This window comes from Oreochromis aureus, linkage group 15 (assembly GCF_013358895.1).
Source record: "Oreochromis aureus strain Israel breed Guangdong linkage group 15, ZZ_aureus, whole genome shotgun sequence".
Lineage (NCBI taxonomy): Eukaryota > Metazoa > Chordata > Actinopteri > Cichliformes > Cichlidae > Oreochromis > Oreochromis aureus.
Window position 1 is genome coordinate 8,919,975 of NC_052956.1, and position 22,938 is coordinate 8,942,912.

The following is a 22,938-nucleotide window of genomic DNA, read 5'->3' on the forward strand; positions in this document are numbered from 1 at the left end:
TGATTCAGGTCTGCTTCTTTGCTCCCATGAGTTAAGCAACTTTAAAAAAAACCCAAAAAGAAAAACAAACAAACAAAACAATCTTTCCACAGCAGGTCTGCACTGAGATTTCCATAATCATTTGACATTTTTATAGTTCTTCTGGTTCACAAATCATCTTTATATAAAAACCTCTTGAAATGTGTTGCTGCATAGTCAAAGGTCGTTGTGTCACATGCACCACTTAGAACTGTGATATTTCTTTCTCCGCTGCATATATGGGAAGGACATTATGCAGTGCTTTGTTTGACCTGGGCACGGAATAGCTTGGGTGGAACTTGACTGAAAGATCCGGGAGCTGATATCAGCTGAATTGGCTCACTGCACATACATTGCCCAAGTGGTCTTGTGATGTGTGCTGGAATATAGACTGTTTGTATTAATTAATTAATTTCAGCTATGATGTCACTTACACCTCCAGCCCATTTTAGTTTTGTGCCTAACAATTATTGTCTATAGGTGGGCTGTACACTGTACTTGTATATTAAGCATTATAGCAGTATTAAATTCAGAAACCCAGAATAACTCTGATTGGCTGTTTAAGCACGCGTGAGCTGCCACGTGCAGCAAACTGTCCTGACCAATGACTCACCAATGTTTGGCTGTAGCGCCCTCTGTCGGCGAAAAATATTCACCTGTAACGTTAACAAATAAAATAAAGATAACATGAAAGGTTAAAATAATATAAAAATTCATATAGAGTTATTCATAATGAATGAGGCACACAACATTTTCTTCCGTGAGGCGATATTCACCTCCCATACCGCCGTAGTCCTGTATTTTGCACAGGCATATTTTGAGAACCCTCCTGGACCTTCGTCAAGCTGTTAAAGGACCTCAGGATGTCCATGCTCGCTGAGCGTATGTATACTTGTTTCGTTTTTTTGATATACATTTATTTTTTCTGACGTCGTAAGACGCCACGTTTAGGTGGTTGTTTTTTGCAATACCCAGTCTACAACATATGTCACATAGTTTCCTCCTGAAAACGCTCATTAGTTTGTAGAATTGTGTGTTAAAGTATTCCGGTAGTTAGCATTAGCATTTTTTAACAGCTGTCTGTGGACACGTGTTTCTTCTTTTGACTGCTTCCTAACGACAGTAACTCACTCATTTGTAGTTAAGTTTTGCTCTGGGGATACAGAGGTTTATTAAAACATGCTATCTGTTAACTCTTTAATTGTAAGTTGTGGCAGACAGCTCTCTGGAAACATGGTTGGAGGTTGGAGTGTAAAACTTTAATTGTGATCTCTCATAACTGTCAGGATAGCTCTTGTCATTCTCTCTGAACACACGCATAATGCATCCAGTCTTTGTTTTTATCGGTGTTAATCATATGTGCGTTGGCCCCATAAACCCAGTGTCAGTCAGGCGTATAGACCATTTAAAGTAAGTGAATTGTGAGTGAATTGTTCTGGTCTCCTGTTATGTAACACTGTTGCTGCTGTTGTATGTTCAGCTCGTAGGAAGCTTAAGTGGTCTGTCGACCCCAGGAACAGCGCTTGGAGTAATGATGACTCCAAATTTGGCCAGAAGATGCTGGAGCGAATGGGGTGGTCCAAGGGAAAGGTAAGTAATGAAAGCGGTTAATATTGTTTTTCGTCTCAGAGACTGTACATTGGAAGAACTGGTGAGCATGTCTTTTTTTTCTTTCCCCTTTTTCAAATCTGAATTAAGGGTCTTGGGAGGAGTGAGCAAGGCTCAACTGACCATATCAAAGTGAAAGTTAAAAATGACAGCTATGGGCTTGGAGCAAATGCCAGCTATGAGGTAAGCAAACGTTTAAAGCCCAGTTTTATATTTCAATCAAATGGGGGCTTTTAAAAAGTCACATTTGTGTTGACCCTGACCACATCATTTTGTTTTGCGTGGTGTAACTCAACTTTTTTCGACTTTACAAATCCTCATTAATCATCTAAGTTGATTTTAAATTTGACTGAAAAGTATCTTTAACCTGTCATTTTTTTTTTTTTTGTCACATTGTGTTGCCGTTTTTTTCACAGGATAAGTGGATTGCTCACCAAGATGATTTTAATGAGCTGCTTGCTCAGCTGAACAGCTGCCATGGTCAAAACAACAGCAGTGGTATGTACACAAAGCTCAATTACATTTTATGAACTGTATTCAACTAAATTTCTTAGCTGTCGGACTAATAAAGGCGATCATATCTTAATAAGACAAACTAATGAAAAACTAGTGAAGGCTGCTTATCTCGTGTCATAGCACAACACAGCAGCATGTCAAGTATACAATGATATCCTGGATGGCCAGGATTTAGTGACTTCCTACATGTTCATAATTATATTTGGGTAGTTTTATTGTAATAATCTGTGCAGAGATTCTCACTTCATTCTGCCATTGATCAACTATGTAGAGTACTATGCAAAAGTCTTGATTCACCACTCCTTGTAATATATTTTACTAGGAAAATGGGAAATAGGTGAGTTCATGCATTGAAATGTTCAAACATGCATGGAAATGCAGTATAAAATTCAACAACAGAGTTTATATAATTCTAATGACTTTTAAAGTCAATATTTAGTATGACCACTTTTATTGTTCAACTCGCTTGAGCAGTTTTCTTGTCATTTCTTTAGTCTTTTCTTTCAATCAGCCTGTTGGACAGTAGAGGGTGCTACAGTGCAACATTTAGTTACGTAAAGGCAAGGCTATATTCACAGAAACCATTATCCTCAGGGCTGTGACAAAAACATGTTTACACTACTGGATGATGATGATAGTAAATAACATTCTAATTTTCTAACTCAATCTGGGTCATGTTTCAACTTTTATCTTAAATTTTCTTCTTCTGTAGAAACTCCACCAGATGAGCAGAAAGGCTTCAGTTTGGAAGAAAAATCTAAGACATCCAAAAAGAGGGTCCACTACATGAAATTCACTAAAGGTGGGTTTATCATGAGGTGGCAATGGAGCGAGATGAACAGAAATATAAATGTGCTAAGTTATACGATGCTAAACACAGTTTTCTTGCTCTCTGCAGCAATTACCTGTCAAACTATATCCTATTTAAAAATTTTAAAAAGTCAGCCAGCAGGCCTGATATTATATTCTTAACACAGCAGAAAGTTAGAAATGCATTGTGGATAATTAGTTCATTCTAACTGCAAGCAAAAATAACTCCCCCTGCTCTCTTATTTTGATGCCAATATACACCTGCATACCATCTACTCAGGCAGACGGACAGACAACCTCTTTGACCCTTCGTTAAGCTTTGTGCTTTCGTCTCAGACCACAGGCGCTGATCAGAGCTCCGTCAGCCTGTCCTGGGTCAGTTGGCCCGGTGAGCACTAGGGGAGGTTATTTATAACTCTCCCCTCTCCTTGCATTGCTCTTTTACACGTCAGGAAGTTAAGATTTGCTGGTCAAGGCCAGAACACTGATAGGCATAAGGAGGACTTTTGTGTTCCGGACCAAAATGAATAACCACTAGCCCATATTTTACTGCTGAGTCGCTTTATTTGAGCTTGCAGCATAGTTTCACGATCACACACCTAACTTCTTTGGTGAAATGATGAAACTATGTGTTATTTTGTTCTTGGATTATGTAGCTGATACAGATACTATTTTTGTTTTCTATGTTAGTGCGCCCATCGATTGTAAACACGTCTAAATAATCAATAATTGTTTGTCACTAGCTTAAAATCTACCTCATCAAGTCACCCTGCTCTGCAAAAACAAAATACCTCAACTTTTGCCTCACCTGGAAGAGCCTTCTACACTTTACGTCATTCAATAGCAGCTTCCTGCTTCCTGTTTGGGGCATCTGGCATCTCCATTTACTGGCCCCCCAAAAACAACAACCTCCCGTGACCTATTAGATGACCCATCCTGATAAAACACTGCCTCGGTCTCTCCCCCAGACCCTCTTGCCCTGTTTTTGTATTCTTAATTTAGCAGGAGCCAAAAACGGACCCCCTTTTTTTTTTTTTTTTTTTTTTTTTTTTTTTTTTGCGCGTGTTTCCTGGCTGATGAGATTCACCTATACAAGAGACACTTAAAGCATAAAGCGTGGACATGGCGGGATGATGATGATGATTATGATGATGCTCAGTTTTTCTTGGTTCACTACAGATCAGAGCTAGATGCTGAGTACTCGTACAGCCCTGTGTAAAGTTTAGTTTAGGTTTAGGCTGAAACCTTTGTGACTCACCCAGAAGCACCTTTGGCTCATTCTCTTTCCGCCTGCTTCCTGATCGCTTTACATTGTTATATACAGCGCACTGCCTTTTTAACCACATCTGTTTTTGAAATGCGAAATATGGCCAACTAAGTTTCTTATAATATGTTATTAGGCCTCATGAGTATACAAGATAAAATTTGTTTCTGGACAGTTATGTTATAAAATACTGTGCTGAAGCTTAGATTTGAGTAGGTTTACATCAACATCTGTATGGGAGAGGATGACTGTTAAACACATAATTGGAATCGCACTAAGATGTCAAACTCATTTTACATCACGGGCCACATACAGTGAAGGTCCCCTCTCTGTAAGTGTAGAGAGATTTAACTACATGTGTAATAAATGAGAAATCATCATAGAAGGAAAAAGAAGAAAAATGCTGTCAGCATGACTCTTTGTGCTTAAATTGTAAGAATTAAATGTGTAAAATACAGAAATCCACAACTCAGTTACTTTGGTGTAGTTTGAATAGCCATGGGTGAGGTCTTCCACATTTTTTTTTTTTTTTTAAACTGTCCAGTGGACTGGAGTCTTTGTTGACCCCCAGGCTTTGTTTGACGGCTCTGGACTTTTTTTTTTTTTTTTGGGGGGGGGGGGGATCTTCCTGACGAACAAAGCTTCATTTCAAGGGTTTTCATGCATTCAGCTGAATCTAAGCACATGCTGCTTTTAATCTCTGATTTATCGTAGCATGTCTTGTGTGCAAGTTCCATTGGCATAAATGCATGCCCCAGCCGTCTCTATAGTGGTCTCTGTTGTTGAAGATGTAAGTTGAATTTTGTCTCATTAGTCTGAACTGTTGCACACCAGTTTCTTGTTAAATGTGTCTTCTACATGTTGCTAGTGAACCTGCTGAAGTGCTACTCTTATTCCCACCAGATGTTTATAAAATTTCAGAGGAAACTAAAGGGAAAATTAGCAATTCATTGCATTTGGCATGTTGAGAGTGAAACCGTTTAGGGGGATTGCAGGTGCGATCATTGTAGCTGGAATCTTGAAGGACAGTGCAGCTCTGTTGACCGTAGACTTTCAACTGTCTTTGGGAATATAACACCGTTTTAACATGTCTGTACACAAAGAGGTGACAACCGTTGTCACGCAACAACAAGGAGGCTGGTACTTCATGTTTGACCGTACGCAACTTATAATTTAATTGGAAACTTGAGACTCCCAGTTCTCAGTGGTCTGGTAGGCATTTATGTTCAGTGCACTTTGAACAAGAGAACGGTCATTTTTGACCTTTTTAAATTGAGAACATATTTATAGTTCTCTCTAAGTGGCAGGTGGCGGTATTTTATGTATTGGGCGGCACCTCTTGACAGATTGTCATGTTGTTTTCAGTTTATGGCGCAGATTACAACCAAAGAGTTACCTGGCAACATATAACCTGTCACGGCTGTTAGCAAGTTTCCACTGACTGCTCTCCTTTCTGTGAAGCTGTTGCCAAGTTGAGGCTTGGATTTAGAGTTGTTAAGCTTGTTACATGAGAGGTTGAAAAGATCAGATAATAGCTCTGTCATGGACTGTCAGCCTTTTCATGATGGTTTCTCTGGTTGAATATTCCAACTTCATTTGAGACATTTAGAAGTGCATTGTTTATTTTGTAGTTTTTTGCATCTGAAACACTTCAGCACCACCTCCCAGCTTCAGTTGAATTAATTTTATTCTGAGATTGGACTACTTTTAGCTTGGTTTAAAGCAGTTATGCTTGTGAATTGTTTAAAACAGAGGTGTCAAATTAGCACTTTCCAACTAATCTAATAGTTTATCCGTACTCTTATCTAACGCTTGTTAGCCATAATTAAACATTTTTCCATTATGATCACTATTTTAATCATCCAGGTTTTCCTTTTGGCTCTCAGTTTGTACTGCTTAACTTTTTTTTGTGCTCAAACTTGCTTTTGAATCAAAATATAACTTAAAATTCTTCCTGGGCCTTCCCCTCTCACTTCTGCCGAAGTGCCCCATTCTTGAGAATTACCGGCTTGGTCTATAACCAGTCACTGAGCTCAGTGCATTCCTGCAGTACTGCTGTAAAAACATTGTGGCCACAGCATCATCAGTACCTCTCGTTTTCAGTGCGGGTCTCCTCCCGACTCTCCCTTTCTTTTTCCTTTTTTTTTCCCTTTTTTTATTGATATCCTGTTCATGCTGGCTCTCTCTCTGCCAGCGCTGAGGATTGATGGCCTTTGTTTGTGGGGAAAGGCACCAAAATCTCCACTGCTTAGGTCCAGGGCCCACAGCATAAACCAGTAACCCAGTTTTAATTGCCACCTCCATCTATCACCTGTCAGGGCAGCAAGGGTGGTTGATGCAGAATTTAACTACAGCTCTCCATCGGCAGCTCTGTGTGGTGGCTTCATTCCAGCTTTTGGGCGTTTAATTAAACATGTTTTTGCATCACGGCCGATGTGAATTGACGGAGCTTAACAGGCCGTGTGAATTACATGTATAATATCATGCTGAGGACCTCCTGTTCTAATATCACTGACAGTGTTTTCTGTCCACTGGAGCTTCTGTAATTCTCTACTGATAATTGTTGTTTCATCTGTGACCTTGGAAACCACAAACCTTTTCCACTGCAAGGAGGCAGTACCCACGCTTCATCCCATTTGAGTGTATTCATCCAGCTTTAAACGCATAGTGGGAAAAACTAGGATTTTTTTTTTTTTTTTTTTTAAATCAGAACGTTGTTATTTGCACTTTCACCTGAAAGCCTGACAATTTTGACAGGCACTTCCTCATCCAAACAGTAGAAAGGTCAAATTGGGCATAATTTTTATGTCTGACCTGAGTTCACTAGATGACAACCACCACAGCAAACACCCCCCACCCCCCACGGTCCTTTCCATTTATTTTACTTTTCATCGGACTTTCTCGGTTTTGCTGTTTAGACCTTGTATGTGCAGGGACTTTCAAAGCCAAGAGCAGGGGAGATAGAGGTTTAAAAGCAATAAATAACCGAATGTTATCAGAGCCCCGCTGAAGGAAGAGGATGCAGCTGCATGAACAGGACCCAGGCTTGAGACAAGCGACTGTGTGCTTCAGGAGTCTTTGAGGACCCGCTTGAAAAGGGGAATCCGGAGGCGTGGCATGCCAGACCTTTTCGTCCAGTTTATTTTTCTTTACTGTTTTATCCCTGCAAAAAGAAGCAAACCATAGAGCCCCCCACCACCCCTACCCTGTTTCTTTTATTTACTCAGTGACCACCTTCTGCTCACCCCCAACACACAAACACACACAAAGGTACTCAGCTGCAATATTTAAAGGTTTGCCTGGAAAAAAGAGAAACAATAAACAATGTTCTTACTTTGGGGGAAAAAAGCGTGCGTGTTATTGAAAATGGGACTGTGAATCCATTTTTATCACCTTTTAATTCATAGGGTGGTCTTTTTATTCCGAATCATAGTGATACAGCATAAAAGTTTTCGAGCCTCGTGTTAATGCTTTGTACATATTCTTTTCTGCTTATTACTCTTTCAGGAAAGGATCTGTCCAGTCGTAGTGAAACAGATCTTAACTGTATCTTTGGGAAGAGGGCTAAATCAGCAAAAGTCCAAGATCAGGTAAGAGATTACACCTATTTACATCATTCAGAATAAAAAAAAAAAAGTTGTTTTGAGACTTCAATATCATCATTTATAAAAACATTAGGTTTTCATTTTTATTAACCAAATCCACTTAGTTTGTTTTTAACTTGTCAAACTGTCCTGTGGCCTCGAACAAAAGATTTGTAGATAGTAATTCTAATCCAGTGGATAAGTTGCTGTTCCTAAAACATTAGTGCCAGGGAACAGGACTCTGATCTTCCTTAACCTCGTCAAAGTCAAGCGTGCAGTCCAGCAGGAGATGCCGCACCACTGGCCCAACTGGCTTGCACTTATCTGTGTCTCCTTGGTAATTCCAAATGATTATTGGTCGCTGATGCTTCCATCGGTAACTCTGGTATCATCTGGTCCTTCTGCTACTGCGGGGTACGGCTCCTTGAGCAGCCCATGGCCCTAGATTAGCCGTGTCACAGCATGCAGCTTTAACACCTCTAACAGGCCACCGATGGCGGCAAGAGCGCCTAAATCCAGTTAAGGGATTTGCACTCTTACCCCCTACTCCTCTCCCTCGCACTCCTGCTTTGCTGTGCTTCTGTCTCGAAGCGTCACATCAGCTAGTTAAGAGTGCCAGCGGGCATTATTAAAGGAACATCAAAATTGCAGTGAGGTGTGCAGAAATCTGAAATGATGACGCTTGCAAAAAAAGTTTCTTTTTCGCTCTTGGCATTGGTGGGCCCGTCACTTCAAACGTCACTTTGCCATTTGGCGTTATGGTAGGTCTCATGCTTTTGGAGCATGGCTTACAGGCTCCTGTGGGTCCAAGTTGTATTTCGAATCCAGTAAGAACCTTTAGCTTACATATCAAAAACAAAATGTTATTTATGAAATTCGCCTGCATCATCTTTCTATAGATTTTTAAATAAGTTGTCAAGCTGTTTTAATCAGAAAATCAGCTCAAGTGTTTATCTCTGGTGTATGAAGCCGTACTTATTGAAACTCACATCAAAGATGTCATTTATTGAAATGAAAGTCAGATGAGTGAATTGTATAGTTAAAAATACATGTATATAACAGGTGCTATTAAAAATGATCTGAGCTGATTAATAGACCAGATTTACATGTACAGAAGAACTGGAAATTATTAAGCACCCACAAAACTTGTGCTTTTTATTATTTTATTATGAAAAAAAATAACACATTTAAAAATGTGCAATAAAAACTTTTTTTGTTGTTCTTAGAACTTTTACTGGCCCAGTAGAGGGCCAGAAGAACAATAACATATCTAGCTTTTGGACTCCAAGGCCCAGAAAAAGCCTCTTGCTGGCTTCTTGTGTTTATCTCGAGCATTTGGCTTGAAGAAATTGGCATCTTAAATATCCATAAATTGTACAAAAAAACCCTGCTCTATTCCCCCAGCAGGTGCTGAGCCATAACATCACAATGGCAGCTGCTCCCCAGCTGATTAACACTGGAAATGCAAGCAATACACACCATATTTTTTTCCTCTGAACATTTGGTTATGGGTTGTTATTTTACAGCCAGGAGGGACGCCATTGACCATATCGAAAACACTCAACACAATTACAATGCTTTCCCATGAGGCCTTGTGTTGAAACCCAGCAACATCTGAGGTTGCTGGAAAAGAGGTAAAGAGGGTGATGGACCAATCGAGCTCTAGGCATTTTGCCGAATCTCTTGCGAGTGTGTAGGCGACGCTGCCAGTGACCCTCAGCTCACACTGATCTGTGCTTACATTTAACTGCTGTTGCTGCAAAAGTATAATATATGCTTGCAGTAATCTCAGTGCCTCATGGAGTTGTAACCCTTAGTAGCGACGAGCTTTGGCTTGATGGTGTAGTTGATTTGTAGTGGCTTGCAGAAGCCACTGTCACCGGTCGCATTATATCACATATCTGCATCGTGACAAGGTGAGGCCAAGAGACTTTGACCAAATCTGGATCGGCTTCTCCAGACCTGCCCTCCTTCCCCCTCATGAATCTTCCAGCACAATCACACCCACCACCCACTGCTGTCTCTCCAGCCTCCTTTCCACCAGTCCCCCACTGCTGGTGTTTTCCTTCCTTTGCAGTGATGTGCTTCCTGCTCACCTCTTATCGCAGCTCACAACCCTCCCTGAAATGCAGACAAGCGCGCGCGCACGCACGCACGCACGCACGCACGCACACACACACACACACACACACACACACACACACACACACACACACTGTGTACACATTCAGCTGTCCCAGATGCCTCTATTCATCAAAGATGAGAATGTATTGAAAACAGTATGTGAGAATATTTTAATTGGTTATTTACAGGGAGCAGCTGCTCTGTTCCTTTAGTGTTAAAATAAATGTAAGTATCTTGTTCTGAGGGTAGAGCTCTGTTTAAGGTAAAAAATTTATTTCTTTCAGGTTAAGAATCCATTTATTTTAAAGCTGTGCATAATGAAAAATCTGCGTGGGTGTTTTTTGTTTTTTTATTGCATTTTTTTTCTGTTATTTTTGATATTTAAACAATGAGAAATGCACATGAAAGCTTAAGGGAAACTCATACTGACCCTGTTTCCTGGCATAGTTCAGCAGATGTTTGATCAAACCGTGATTAAACAAGCATTTTTGTGTCAACTTTAATTAACTGACAAGTGATTATCTGTGATTAAGTATGCTGACAGATGGGATATTGTAGTGAAATGCACATTACTCCCTCCTTTCTTACAGTGTATGATAGAGCAGGGATTAGAAGCACTCTGTTTTTGGGTTTTTTTTTTTTTTTTTTGTAAATGCATGTACAAACATGTAGTTGAGCATGATTGTAACTTAATTTTACTTGTGCAAGAGTATTTCTTAAGGTTGTTTTCTTAGAGAATCTCCCATTTCATCCATAACCACAGTTTTTATGTAGCCACATGAAAATATGTGCTTAAAAAAAATGAAAAACCTTATTTACTCTGCCTTACTGTGAGGGTTGCGGCGTAGCACCTGTCCATCTACTTACCTCTCTGTTATCCATCACCCATCCCACGCTAGCAACCCGCCTCCATCTCCTGCCTCCTCCTTGTACCCCTCGGTACAATTACTCACCGCATGACAAATGACAGGCGCTCTCTGCCGAGATATCAAAAAAGCCCCGGCCACTTTTAAATGAAGGCACTTTGGCAGCGCCCTGCTCCCCGTTCTTATCGGCAGGCAAGCAGTGCCCCTGGCCGTCTTGCGTCCTGCTCTCCTTCCTCCCCCCTCCTTCTCCACCACCCCTGCTCTCCGTGCCCTCCTCAGGGGGTTTAGTTAGGGGAGCCACATGGAGGGCCAGCCCAGCTTGATTTATCTCCCTTGCCCCTCTGCCCAGCCACTCAGGCAGGCCGAAAGAGCCAACGAGGCTCCAACGGGCCTCAACTCGAAACCCCGGCATTAGCTGAAATAAACCATTCTGCCGCCCAGTGAAAAATGTCCTCTGATTGGCTAATTAATCAGTCAAAGGGGAGCGACGCGGCTTGTGACTTGAGGGACCCAAGCGGGCGACCGCAGAGGGCCTGCTGATAAATAGACTCCCCGCCGATTCATACATCAACAAAAGTTAGTCATTTTTTAAAGCCGCCAGCTCAGTTGAAAGGTGGAAACAAGCCATAGTTTTATTTTTCCACCTACATTTCCTTCTTCCTTTTTCTTTTTAAGGGAGTGGGTAGTGGTAGTAGTAGTAGTAATAGTTATGATTTGATGTATTTTTTTTAAAACTCCTACTAGTTTAAAATTAAAGGGAATGAGATTAAATTATTATCATTATTATTTTTTTTAGTACTTTTAATCTTTCATATACTAAAGTTAAGACGCCCAAGCATGATGGAAAAGTTTGGTGCTTGAGTTTTCAATTTACCAGTTTGAAAACTAAAAACTTGGCTGGTAGTCATAAGAAAAAAGAAACATCTAAAGATTACGGTTTTATATTAACCATTATGACCACTACAGACATGACAGCTGTTCCAACATCAATCCATTCATTAGTTCTGTACTCCTAAAAGTGTCAGGGAAGAAAAATGGTGGCGAATAATTTAGTGCGAGCCTTGTTTTGACGTCTGAACCTCCAGTCAGACAGTAGGCATGGTGCGCCCTGTTCTTGGGTCAGTGCGACCCCTGCGGCCTCTCCCACTCCCACTCGTGCTCCGGCACAAAGGGCCGAGGATCGAGCCTCATCGGGCGGCACCTGTTGCAAGTGCTTCCTGCCCACGCGTTGTCGACATGAAGGATCGCGCTTCAGCAGGGGCTCCCCCCGATACTGCCGTGTTAAGGAATATGGGGCAGGGGTGACACGGGTGGCTCTTGAGCATTTGGAAGATGCGACGCCGAAGTGCCGAGGGGTCGGACGAAACTTTGCTGACGGCGCAGAAGCACGATTTTTCAGGACGTTTTTATTTGATGACATTATTTTTTATAATTCTATTATGCTTTACAGCTTATTACTGAGGCCAGTGGAGAGTAAAGTAAGTTAAAAATGACCAGGAAATGTGGGTGCTTGGTCATAGAAAAAGCCCGAGTACCAGCTTTACTTACGGCATGTAAGCAAACTGAGAAGTTATCTTTCATAGTGTGTATGCAGAACTGAAATGTTGAAAGGGGATGCAGGTGTAAACGTGCATTGTCGCTGTGTGGTTGCCGCAGTTTTAAACGGGGTGGTGCATTCGTGCAGGCTGCAGGGCTCATTGTGAAGCTGGAGAGCTCTAATACATTCTCAGATAACATCTAATTGCCTCGAGCAAAGCATTCCCTTTCTTGAGCATTTTTGTTGACAGGCCCTTTTACACGACCGCCGAAAATATCAAGGCCCGCCAAATATCCCCCCCCACTCCCCAAAAGACACACACACACACGCATCGCATTTGCCACTTTACCTCCCTGGCAGTTATGTGGATTGCTCTCATGCCAGCTCGCTGACACTTGCAGATTAGCGTGGGACAAAAAAAAAAAGGGAAAGAAAGAGTGTCTGTCTCTTAGTTACAGCCCAAGCTAGAATACATGAGAGCAGGGTAATTACCGCCTGGTAAAGCTAACCGCCCAAAGATTTCCAGCTCTCTCGGCTGTTTACAGCCGCAGACTACCGTTTAATCACTGACTCTTTAATCTAATAAATCACAGCGGGGGAAAATAATCACGGTCTCTTCTCTCCCCGGGCTTGGGGTTGGAATGGGGGGGAGTACCCCAATGTTCGTGAGGGGGGCATTGTCAGCAAGCGTTTGCAATGTTAAACAAGCACAGGGCAGTCATGCTGCATGCATAATGTTGTCTTCATTTGTTACTTATGATAAACGTTCTCGCACCAGGCACAAAGTGCAATTTTTCAAACCCATTTTAATGCGTTTTGTCTCAACTGCACACAGAGGCTATGCGTTAAGCAAAGTATTGCTTTTTGGAAGCTTCATGCCGTGTGTGGCATTTGATGTGCGTACACTACATCATTTTATTTACTTTTTTTTAGTTTTAAACTTTACTTTGTGTAGGCCACATTTATACAGAACAAGGATTCATGAAGGAATGACACTGAAGGCAGCGTCAGTACTTAAAGTGGTCAACGGATGCATTTACCTATTTCCCAGGAAACAAAGTATCAATCTATTTTTTTTTCCCTTTTCTCGTGTCCGCCCACATCAGGCTCATGAAGGATGGGGCTGCTGGACTTGCGTGTTCATCAGGGAGAGACAGCTGGCTAATCAGGGCCTGATCCATAGACCTTGAGTATCACCAAATTTATTATTGTGGCAGAACAATGAGGGCACACTCGTGCAATTACAGACCCGACCAATATTGGCTAGAAATTTATTGAAAAAAAAAAGCAAGTAATGCAAACAGGCAGTTTTTTTTTTATTATTTATTTATTTTTTTAGGAAAATAAATGGGCAACTGGAGCATTGTCAAATCCTAATTAACATGAGTTGGAAGGCGTGTTGTGTCTGCAAAACTATTCACATTCACCTGGTTTTTAATGACTTTTAGAAATCAAATACAGGTAAACTTTCTAACTTCCTCCAGGTTTAACGTGCATGTTTGTTTATGCATTTTATAACCTTTGTTTCTTTAAAAAAAAAAAAAAAAAAAAAAAAAGTGTGGTTCTGTTATTGCGTACATTTACTAGATCTGTATTTGAATTTGAGTGGATGGATTTGCAGTATTTCTTTTTTTCCACAGAAATGCACCGCGTGTGTGTGTGTGTGTGTGTGTGTGTGTGTGTGTGTGTGTGTGTGTGTGTGTGTGTGTGTGTGTGTGTGTGTGTACACATTACATGGCAAGTTTAGATCCAGAAAATTCTGAATTTCATGTTGATCTTTTTGCAACACACTCTCTGTGTAATGACCCTTACTCCTGACTGCTAGCACCCTCAAGTCCTATAGTTACTGAGATCCTTTGATCTGGTTGACTGCCTGTAAAAGCCTGGCTCATTTTAAAGTTTGATCAGATTTTTACACCTGAACATTCAACAAGGTGACTATTACAACCAATTGATCACTTACTACCTAACATATCTTGCACTTGGCAAAAATCCTTAATTTAGGATGTTACTTGAGCTGTTGTCCTGGAACTTTTGGTTTCTTTTTAGAAGTAGGCAGACATAAAGTAGCCCAGCTTGCTCTGCAAAGCCGTTAGAGCAAATTAGTAATAAATGAACTGAACATAGTTCTTTCTTTTTGCTGCATTTTGCTGGGGAGAAAAGTTTCGCATGCACTCTGGTGAACCCTTTCCATCATCTCTCTGCTGGCTTGATTGACTCTCCCACTGAATATGTTGGCCTCGGTATCCTGGCACCTCTGCCACATGTCTTACCATCGGCTTTCCAGTGACTACATTAGCACGGAGAGATAGAACTGGAGTGTCTTGAAGGAGACGGCCTGTTGAATGTCTTCCCACCCTCTCCTTTTCTCTGGGACCCTCTGTGGACCCTCCCTGTGTTCCCTGCCCAGCCCCAGCCCCCGCCAGGGGAGAGAGCAGAGCAGGAAGGGCCCGATAGCCAGCCAGGCCGCTCCTCTGCTGAAGGAGCCTTATCTCAGAACTGCACACAGTGCATTGAGCGCATCCTTTTCCTGGGGTTCTGCGTCTGGGAGAAGAGGAGGAGAAGGAGGAGTAGACATGGCTTGATATAGGTGTGTTCTACAGCACAGCCTTATTTATTTAAGTTGTTCTTCTAGTCCCAGCAATGATAAATTTGTACATTTGATACATCCTTATGCAAAGAATAGGTTAGTATATACACACCAAGTAAAAAAAATCTTTCTTTTTTTCCCCTGTTTATTAGTGAACCAAAGTACTACAAGTTTAAAAAAAAGAAAAAAAAAAGAAAATGTCCTTATCCTCTTAATACATATCTGTTATGGCATTTAAATACATACCTGTATCTTTGCATGCTGGAGATTTAGATTCAGTGTTAATGAACCAAACTAACCACTGTCAAAAGGAAAAATATCAAAAAGAAATGACATTTTCTCTCGGTTGATTTTAATAAATAATTTTATGCATACACATTTATAACTCGTAGCCTTAGTGAGAAAGTTATATGCTCTTAATTTTCACTATTGCAGGTGTTTGTGGCCAGTAAAATTAAATCACAATGTTAAGTTACGTGGCTACATCCTATTTTCCTTCTATACCAGTGGAATAATTGGCTGTTCAGTGTATTCTCACTTGAAAATAAACATTTTAGTTTGTTTTTTTTTTAATGACAGTATTTTAAAATGTAGAGATGGATAAAAGGATATAAAAAGTAAAATTGTGGCGTAGCTCACAATGCTATGACAATACATTTCATGTGACAAAAAAATCTCCCAATACAGTGATTATGTGATACTTGGTACCTTATAATACAGCTTTTATATCTGTGTAAATGAAGGAAAAGATGCCTTTAAAAGATTAAGATTTTAAAAAATTGTCTATATTGTACTTTCTTTATGTTCTTTTTAGCAAGGATTTCCTTTCAAGTTTCATCATCGTCACTGAAATTTAGTCAACTTCTGCCACTAAATCATATGGGAAGCTTTACCATAATAAGTCACGAAGCAGCCACCATTCTTGCTGATAGCATAGCATTAATCTTATTGCAACAACAAGGTTTACAATGTACTGTGAAATCCTAATTAAAAAAAACCAAACAAAAACATTTCGCTTTTTGTAGTTTGGGGTCTGTATCACATGCCGTAAAGCAGAAGAAATTACTAGAGAATAGAAGACACACCTGGATATGGGGAAACAAGATCCCAAACATTACTGCCGAGTAGTTTCTTAGTAACATGTTGCCCTCAACACTCCACGCCAAGAAAAATCTCCAGGGCTGCTAGTAATGCTGACTGGATCTGTAGGTTTATCCCCATACTGTATGTGTGTCCAGCCTGTGCTCAGCACAGCACTTCTGCTCCTGTCAGATGAGCGTCTAATGGAGATCCCCAGGCAGTGAGGATGAACCACATACCAAGCTCAAGCTACCTTTCCCTGATGATGAAGATGTTCTTCGCTCAGTCACTCTCCCCTCATTCTTCCCAGCTCTTTCACCCTCCCTCTCCCTCCTGAGAGTAATTTCACAGGCAGTTCTAAAGTGGCCCCCAGCCATCTTCCCAAATCCCAGTTACATGTTGTTTGGCGATGTCAGCTCAAAGCTCCATCTCCACTCTCCCAAGCAGAGAGGATGCCATTGTGCAGTAACGGGGAGTATAGATTTTCTCAGGGAAGTTGAAAAGTTTTGTATAATGGCACCTCACCTGAAGGGCCTCATTCCCCTTGTTAGAAGTTCTTTCTAGTCAGGCTCTGAGGTGGTGGAAAACTTTGTCCATTCGAACACCTGCATTGCCATTTAGCCTCAGTCACGTTTTTTCATATCGTTTGATTTTGTTGTTTTGTAGATGTGATTGTGTTATGTAACACGGATATCCCCACAGCAAAACATTCCCCTGTTCTGATCAGATTAAAATCTGCGTTGCAGCCTTTCTTGCACTTCAGACATTTTTTACCACATGAATCGGTGTATCAGACCACAAAGACAATAGCATTTCCCTTGATGAAACTATATTGACTATGAAAAGCCTTTTAGTTGGCTAAGACTAATTGCTTGTAGGGGCTCACTAAAGTCCCTGGTGACTGGTTTAAAGAAAGGAAAAAACACTTTTACATACAGTAACATACAGTACACCATCCCTACACAAGACCAAAGCCACATCTAGTAACTTCACTCTAGATTAAAGGCCTTTTTAAGTCCCAGAACATACATGCATTGTTTTACCCGAACATTAGTTAGCATATCTGTCTGAATCACTGCCGAGGGGCAGAGTAGTGTAATCTTAATGTAAAAGCTTAAAGGCCAAAACCACGAGGTGACTCGACACAACAGTGTTTTCAATTTATCTCTAATCTGTAGGGTTTGAAAAATGCCATCTAATAATTCACCATCTCTGAGGTAATATGGAAAGGCTATATTGTTTGGTGTGATCCTCAAGAGGAGCTTCTGTATTCTTCTGAACAAATCATTATGCATTGAGTAGGCCATTAGGAAAATGAAGACAAATGGCTCACAGGGGTGAGGTGACAAATTGTTCATGCTGTGGAGTTAAAATCTAGAGTGTAGTTGTTCCTCACAGTTGTAAAGTTGTCCCCTTTTAATGTGGAGCCTAAAGGTCGGCAGAATGTGTCTTTACTGTCCTACTTTTTAACCTTTACGATCAACGTGGGGACGATGACTGATGCGAGCACCTCTCACTTGCATTCAGTTTTAAACTAATCATGCGTCTTAGTGGCAGGCACATACAGGTGCACTACATCGCCACTGAGTCGGCTGAAGGTGTTTAATCTTTTTGAAATACTGGGCAATGAAATATCACTGTGACATTTACTAAACACAAAAAATCTACATTCACTTAGAGGCTTCTTAACAGCAGTTTTTCCAACACCACAATACAGCGATTTAAAAAATCTTTACCATATATTGGCATTGTTGGCCTAATTGGGTATAAGATCTAGAATTTTTAAACTCTTTACTGGTAAAACAAAGATTAATAATAATAATAATAATAATAATAACAATAATAATAATAATAATAATAATTAATAATAATAATAAAGCAAAGCATTAATTATTCTGTGCATTAATAAGCGTGCAACATGCATGATGCAGACAAAGAGCTGTGTACACATTTGCGCCACACACAAACATTTTGTTAGCGTGGAAGTGTTTACATTGTGACTGAAGAGACAAAGTTCGTCAAAGTAAACCATTGGGAGACCACCAGGGAAACATTTGTAACAATAAACCTTAACAGACACTTAAATCACCCTCAGCCAGCCGATCAGCGACATTTTAAAGAAGTGAACAAAGGAAAAGTGGCTAAAGCTATCCAGAGCCAGCCACAAGCTTGCAGCCTCGGTATGAGCAAAGGATCAATGTTAGGAGGGAAATTATGCAACAAATTCAAAATAGAAGAGGCTATTTGGACGGTTGAATTTAGAAACATGCTAGAAAATAATGGAAGTACCTGAAATTTTTTATTGTGATTTACTTGTGAGGAGCCATCACTGATGGGTGACTGTTTAAGAAGCTAACTGTGACAAACACCCACAGCTGGATTGATGGATTTTTGAAGATTATTAATGACTGGATGATAAATGTGGTTCAGTTCTTATTTTAAGGCTTTAACACCTATTGTTAAATCAGCATCCTGTTCTGTGCTCTTTCTTTTCACTCACTGAAGTCTGCCTGGGTAGTTTTTACATGTTGATTGACGACCACTTAAGGCCCCCCTCGCTCTACCATTGGTTGTTGTCTTTATCTGTGTAGATTCTCAAAGTGATGCATCAAAGCCTGACTCTGCCTTCTTACTCGTGTCTTTGTGGTTTAGGAGAGCAACAGCAGTGACTCGCAGGGTGAGGCGGAGGACAGCGTGAATCCTGATCCTTCTGACCAGGACCCAGAATCCATCACTAAGACTGTCACGAGTACTCTTACTATGCAGGAGTACTTTGCACAGCGTATGGCTCAGCTGAAAAAGGCTCGTGGGGCCCAGAATGCAGATCCTCCTGAGACATCAAATGCATCTGAGGAAGTCGGTCTCAACCACAACAGCAATGATGATACCGAAGAGCCCAAAAAGAAAAAGAAGAAGAAGAAGAAGAAAAAGGCTGCAGATGAGGTGGCAGAAGAGCAGTGTAGCACACCTGCTGCAGTAGAGGATCAAGAGAAAGAACGTTCAAAGAAAAAAAAGAAAAAGAGAAAAATGGCAGAAAGCGAAGAAGTAGTAAATGAAAACTGTAGCTCCACCTGTAGCACTGAGTGTGAAGAATTGCAAACCAAGAAGAAAAAGCTTACAAAACACAGTGAGCAAAGTGAGCTACTAAATGGACACGAGCCCGCAGAGGATGAAACGCTACATTTGAATACTGTGCAGAAAAAGAAGAAGCGCAGAGATGAGGTGAACAGTGTAGCAACAGAAGACGGGAAGGAAGAGCTGGTGGAAAAGAAATCCAAAAAGAAAAAGAAAAGGAAGCATCAAGAGCAGGGTTTAGATTAGGGCAGGGTGACTCAGTACTGCGCTATTCTCCTGACTCCTAAGGGGGTACTTGTATTATGAAATTAAATGCCTTGTATATACACACCATAATAATCTGTTAAAGCATCCATTGATGCTTTTTTTTCTCTCTTATTATTCTTTAAATAGCGACTGTAGAAAAAAACTGATAGGGAGTGTTTGTCACTGGAAAAAACCTTGAAGCAGCCTATAAAAAGCCTCAACCTTGCACTGGTGGCCTCTGGAACACACCACTGTAGGAGGAGATAGTATGGACATCTTGCTGACAGTGAGATGAGAATAAAAACACCACTATCATGGCTCAACGGGAAATACAAACTAGGAAAAAGGTCTGGAGCTTCCCATAAAACCCCCAACATGTTTTACCACCAGTGTTGTGCAAGTCAGAAAGGTACACCTGGGCTAGCCATTTTCCTGTTTCCAATCTTTAGCAAAGTTAGCCTCATATTTACTGCACAGATATTAAAGTGGTATAGACATACAGCTATGTTTAAACATGTATTTAATATAGAGAGAGATGGAGAGAAGTTGACATCCCTTTTTAAAATAAAAATAATATTTAGATGATACATGTGCTTCATTCTATGAATTCTGTTGCCCAATGAATAAATATGCGCATCATAGGAAATGTGGCCGATCCTAAAATGCTTTTTTTGGAAAATACAATTTTGTATATTACCATCTTATATGTAAATGCATTACTATTTGCCCATTTTCACAGTGGTTTATTTTTTTCCCACCACTTTTGATGCCCCTTCATTTTATTAAAGTGACTCAGACAGCTTCTGTCAGCTTTACAAAATGAAACGGAAACATGTTTTCTCTTTGATGTCACATGACTGATGTACTTTGATAATGCTTTGCCAGATATATGAAAGAAGTCTTGATTATTTTGCGTTCTACAGGTTTTTTTTTTTTTTTTAAATAAATCTAAATGTCCATCACCCTTTGAATCTGTCTTCCTCTGTTTTATTGTTTTTTTTCTCTCTCCATAGGTCAAGAGAAATGTTGTGCAAAAGTATTGAGACACCTCTGATTTCTTTGTTTTGCTTCCAGTGAGTTAAACTCTTTTCTTCTTACTTTTTTATGTGCTCTTGAGCAATAGTCCTCCAGGCTTCAGTTCAGTACTTGTACCTGACCATTTTCAGAGGATTGTATATGTTAGTGTGTGTATGTATGTGTAGGTAAATTCACCCCCTCCCCACCTCTCACCTATGAATCACTCAGCCATAAAAAAAAAAACTTGCATGATGAACCAGAGCTTCTACACATAAGGTATAACTTGATAAAGAACCAGTTTTGAATTGGATTATTACCGGGAGCCTGCAGTAAGAACATACTTTGTTCCCATTTCTTTAGTTGAATCTAATGAAAAATGACACTGTTTGACAAGCATAAAGTAAAATTTTTGTACCAACAAGGTGATTCCCTGAAAACCTGACATATCTGAGCATGGTGTGCAGTCTGTCCTTGAACATTTGAGAAAACTGGACAAGAAGGAACAACAGATAAACAGGATATGAAAAAAAAAAAAAAAAAAATCCAGCAACAACCTGAAAGATGCATCCGGCCCTTTATTTGATCCACACTGAAATTGAAATTGTTTTACTGGAAGAGGCTGAAGTAAACCCAAGAACTGGACTGAAGATCAACTGCAACTCAGGGAGTGATGAATCCAAATTAGAACATTTTGGTCATCAAAATCTACTAATCTATGGAGGAGGTCAGGAGAGAGTGAGTGTAAAACCTATCAGAGCAGGTCTGGCCAGCTCCAGGCCTCGAGGGCTGGTGTCCTGCAGGTTTTAGATCTCACCCTGGGTCTGCACACCTGAATCAAATGATTAGTTAATTACCAGGCTTCTGGAGAACTTCAAGAAATGTTGAGGAGGTAATTTATACATTTAATTCAGCTGTGATGGATCAAGGACACGAGCCCTCGATGCCTGGGTTTGGACACCGCTGTATTAGAGGCAACAGCTTCATTTTGTCAGCACGACAATTATCACAAACCCACTGCCAATGCCGTAAAAGCATAACTGGATAGAAAACACACAGTGGAACTCGATCATTCATGGATTGGCCTCCCCAGGGCTCAACATTATTGAAGCAATGTGGGATCAAAACACCAGATGGGTCAAGATTTTTGCACTGTAAGAGCATTTAAAAAAAAACAAACATTAAGAAAGAGATGAGGTAAAAAATCTGCTTGGTTGTAGAGATTTCAAAAAGTAAAAGGAAATTCACACAGGTATATTCAAACACAAGTGGTTTCTGGAAGATTCACCTTTTCCACTTCAAATGTGACGCACGACGTTATGAAATCTTCCGAATATGACAGCTTATTAACTAGTCTGTCTTGTTCAGCAGTCGTCTGGTATGAGTCAAAGGAGGAAAAGGGAAACTAAAGCCGTCTAGTCTTGCACATGAAAACACTGTAGTACTCTTCGTCTCTATTTTAGGTTTTACGGAAACCTCTGAAAGTGAAGATGGTGATTGGTCATCCTGTGACGAAAAGACGTCTCGGGTATCTTTTCCTCTGCAATCAATAGCTGTGGATTATGCAATTCAGTTAGTTACCACACACAGAAACCACAATAAGTTTGTGGATAGATACAAAATAAAAGTATCAAAGAGTAAATGGTTTTAGAAATGTAGGTTTTTATTCTTCCTAAATTTCAGCAAGGGCATGGAGGGGTGCGATGATCATATTTCATTAAAAACAAACTGTTTAACATTAACAGAATATGCCATGTGATTGTCCACTTACCTCTGTTTACTCACTTATTTTGAAACTAAAAGGATGATCTTGGGAAGTGTAGCAGTAGGCCATGCATGACAGGTGACAAAGCTTTTACTTTTATAACAGCACAATAGTCTATTAATAAATAGGTTTGGATATAGGCTCGATTTAAAAACATGCAGTCGTCAGGTATGGAGGCAGACGCCGCCAGGTCTTTAGTAGCCACATGTCTTCTAGAGGGTGAACAGCAGGCTGATACAGCTCTCACCCACACAGCGGTTAATACCAGGAGCTATTAGTCATTTCAGTAACCCTCAACTTTGAGCTCTCATGTGTTTTAATTCCAAATTGCAAATGTGATGTTTAGCGCTTGATCTTGCACGTTCACTTTCCTTGCATGCTGACTTTCACTGGCACTTTGACTACACATCAATGTGTGACCCTTGTCAGACAAGCAAGAGGAAGTGTGGCGCTATATATCACCCATGTGCCTGCTCCACACACAATCTGTGGCTTCAGGTGCCGTATCCTGTTCCTGTGCACTGCAAGTTTCACACAAAGCTGACACTTCAGTTTGATGTGTAAGGAGCAGGCACAGCCACCCAACTGAAAGATGCATATTGCAACTTAACATTGATGCCTGTGAACTCAACCTGCAAGGAAAAAAGAAGTGTTCCTCCAGTGTCTAGTCTGCGTACGTGATATAGATCAAGACGCTATCTGACCTGTGATCAGCGTCCGGGCTTGACAAGTGTGTTTGTGAGAGAGTGGGAGCTGCTCCATGGCTGCAGCCCAAGAGTATCCTGTCAACAGGAACTCCAGGATTTGATATGCAGCCGCTTCTTGCCACAGGAGGAAACTG

At 40.6% G+C, this 22,938-nt stretch overlaps 1 protein-coding gene across 1 annotated transcript; it reads left to right on the plus strand.

Moving 5' to 3' along the window:
* The first annotated feature begins 804 nt into the window (after positions 1 to 804).
* pinx1 (PIN2 (TERF1) interacting telomerase inhibitor 1) lies at positions 805 to 20,278 on the plus strand. The gene is made up of 7 exons (XM_031731959.2): positions 805 to 900; positions 1,499 to 1,608; positions 1,717 to 1,809; positions 2,043 to 2,124; positions 2,855 to 2,944; positions 7,724 to 7,806; positions 18,650 to 20,278. Exons 1-7 carry the CDS (start codon positions 882 to 884, stop codon positions 19,316 to 19,318), a joined length of 1,146 nt encoding a protein of 381 aa, XP_031587819.1. The 5' UTR covers positions 805 to 881; the 3' UTR covers positions 19,319 to 20,278.
* Positions 20,279 to 22,938: the final 2,660 nt, after the last annotated feature.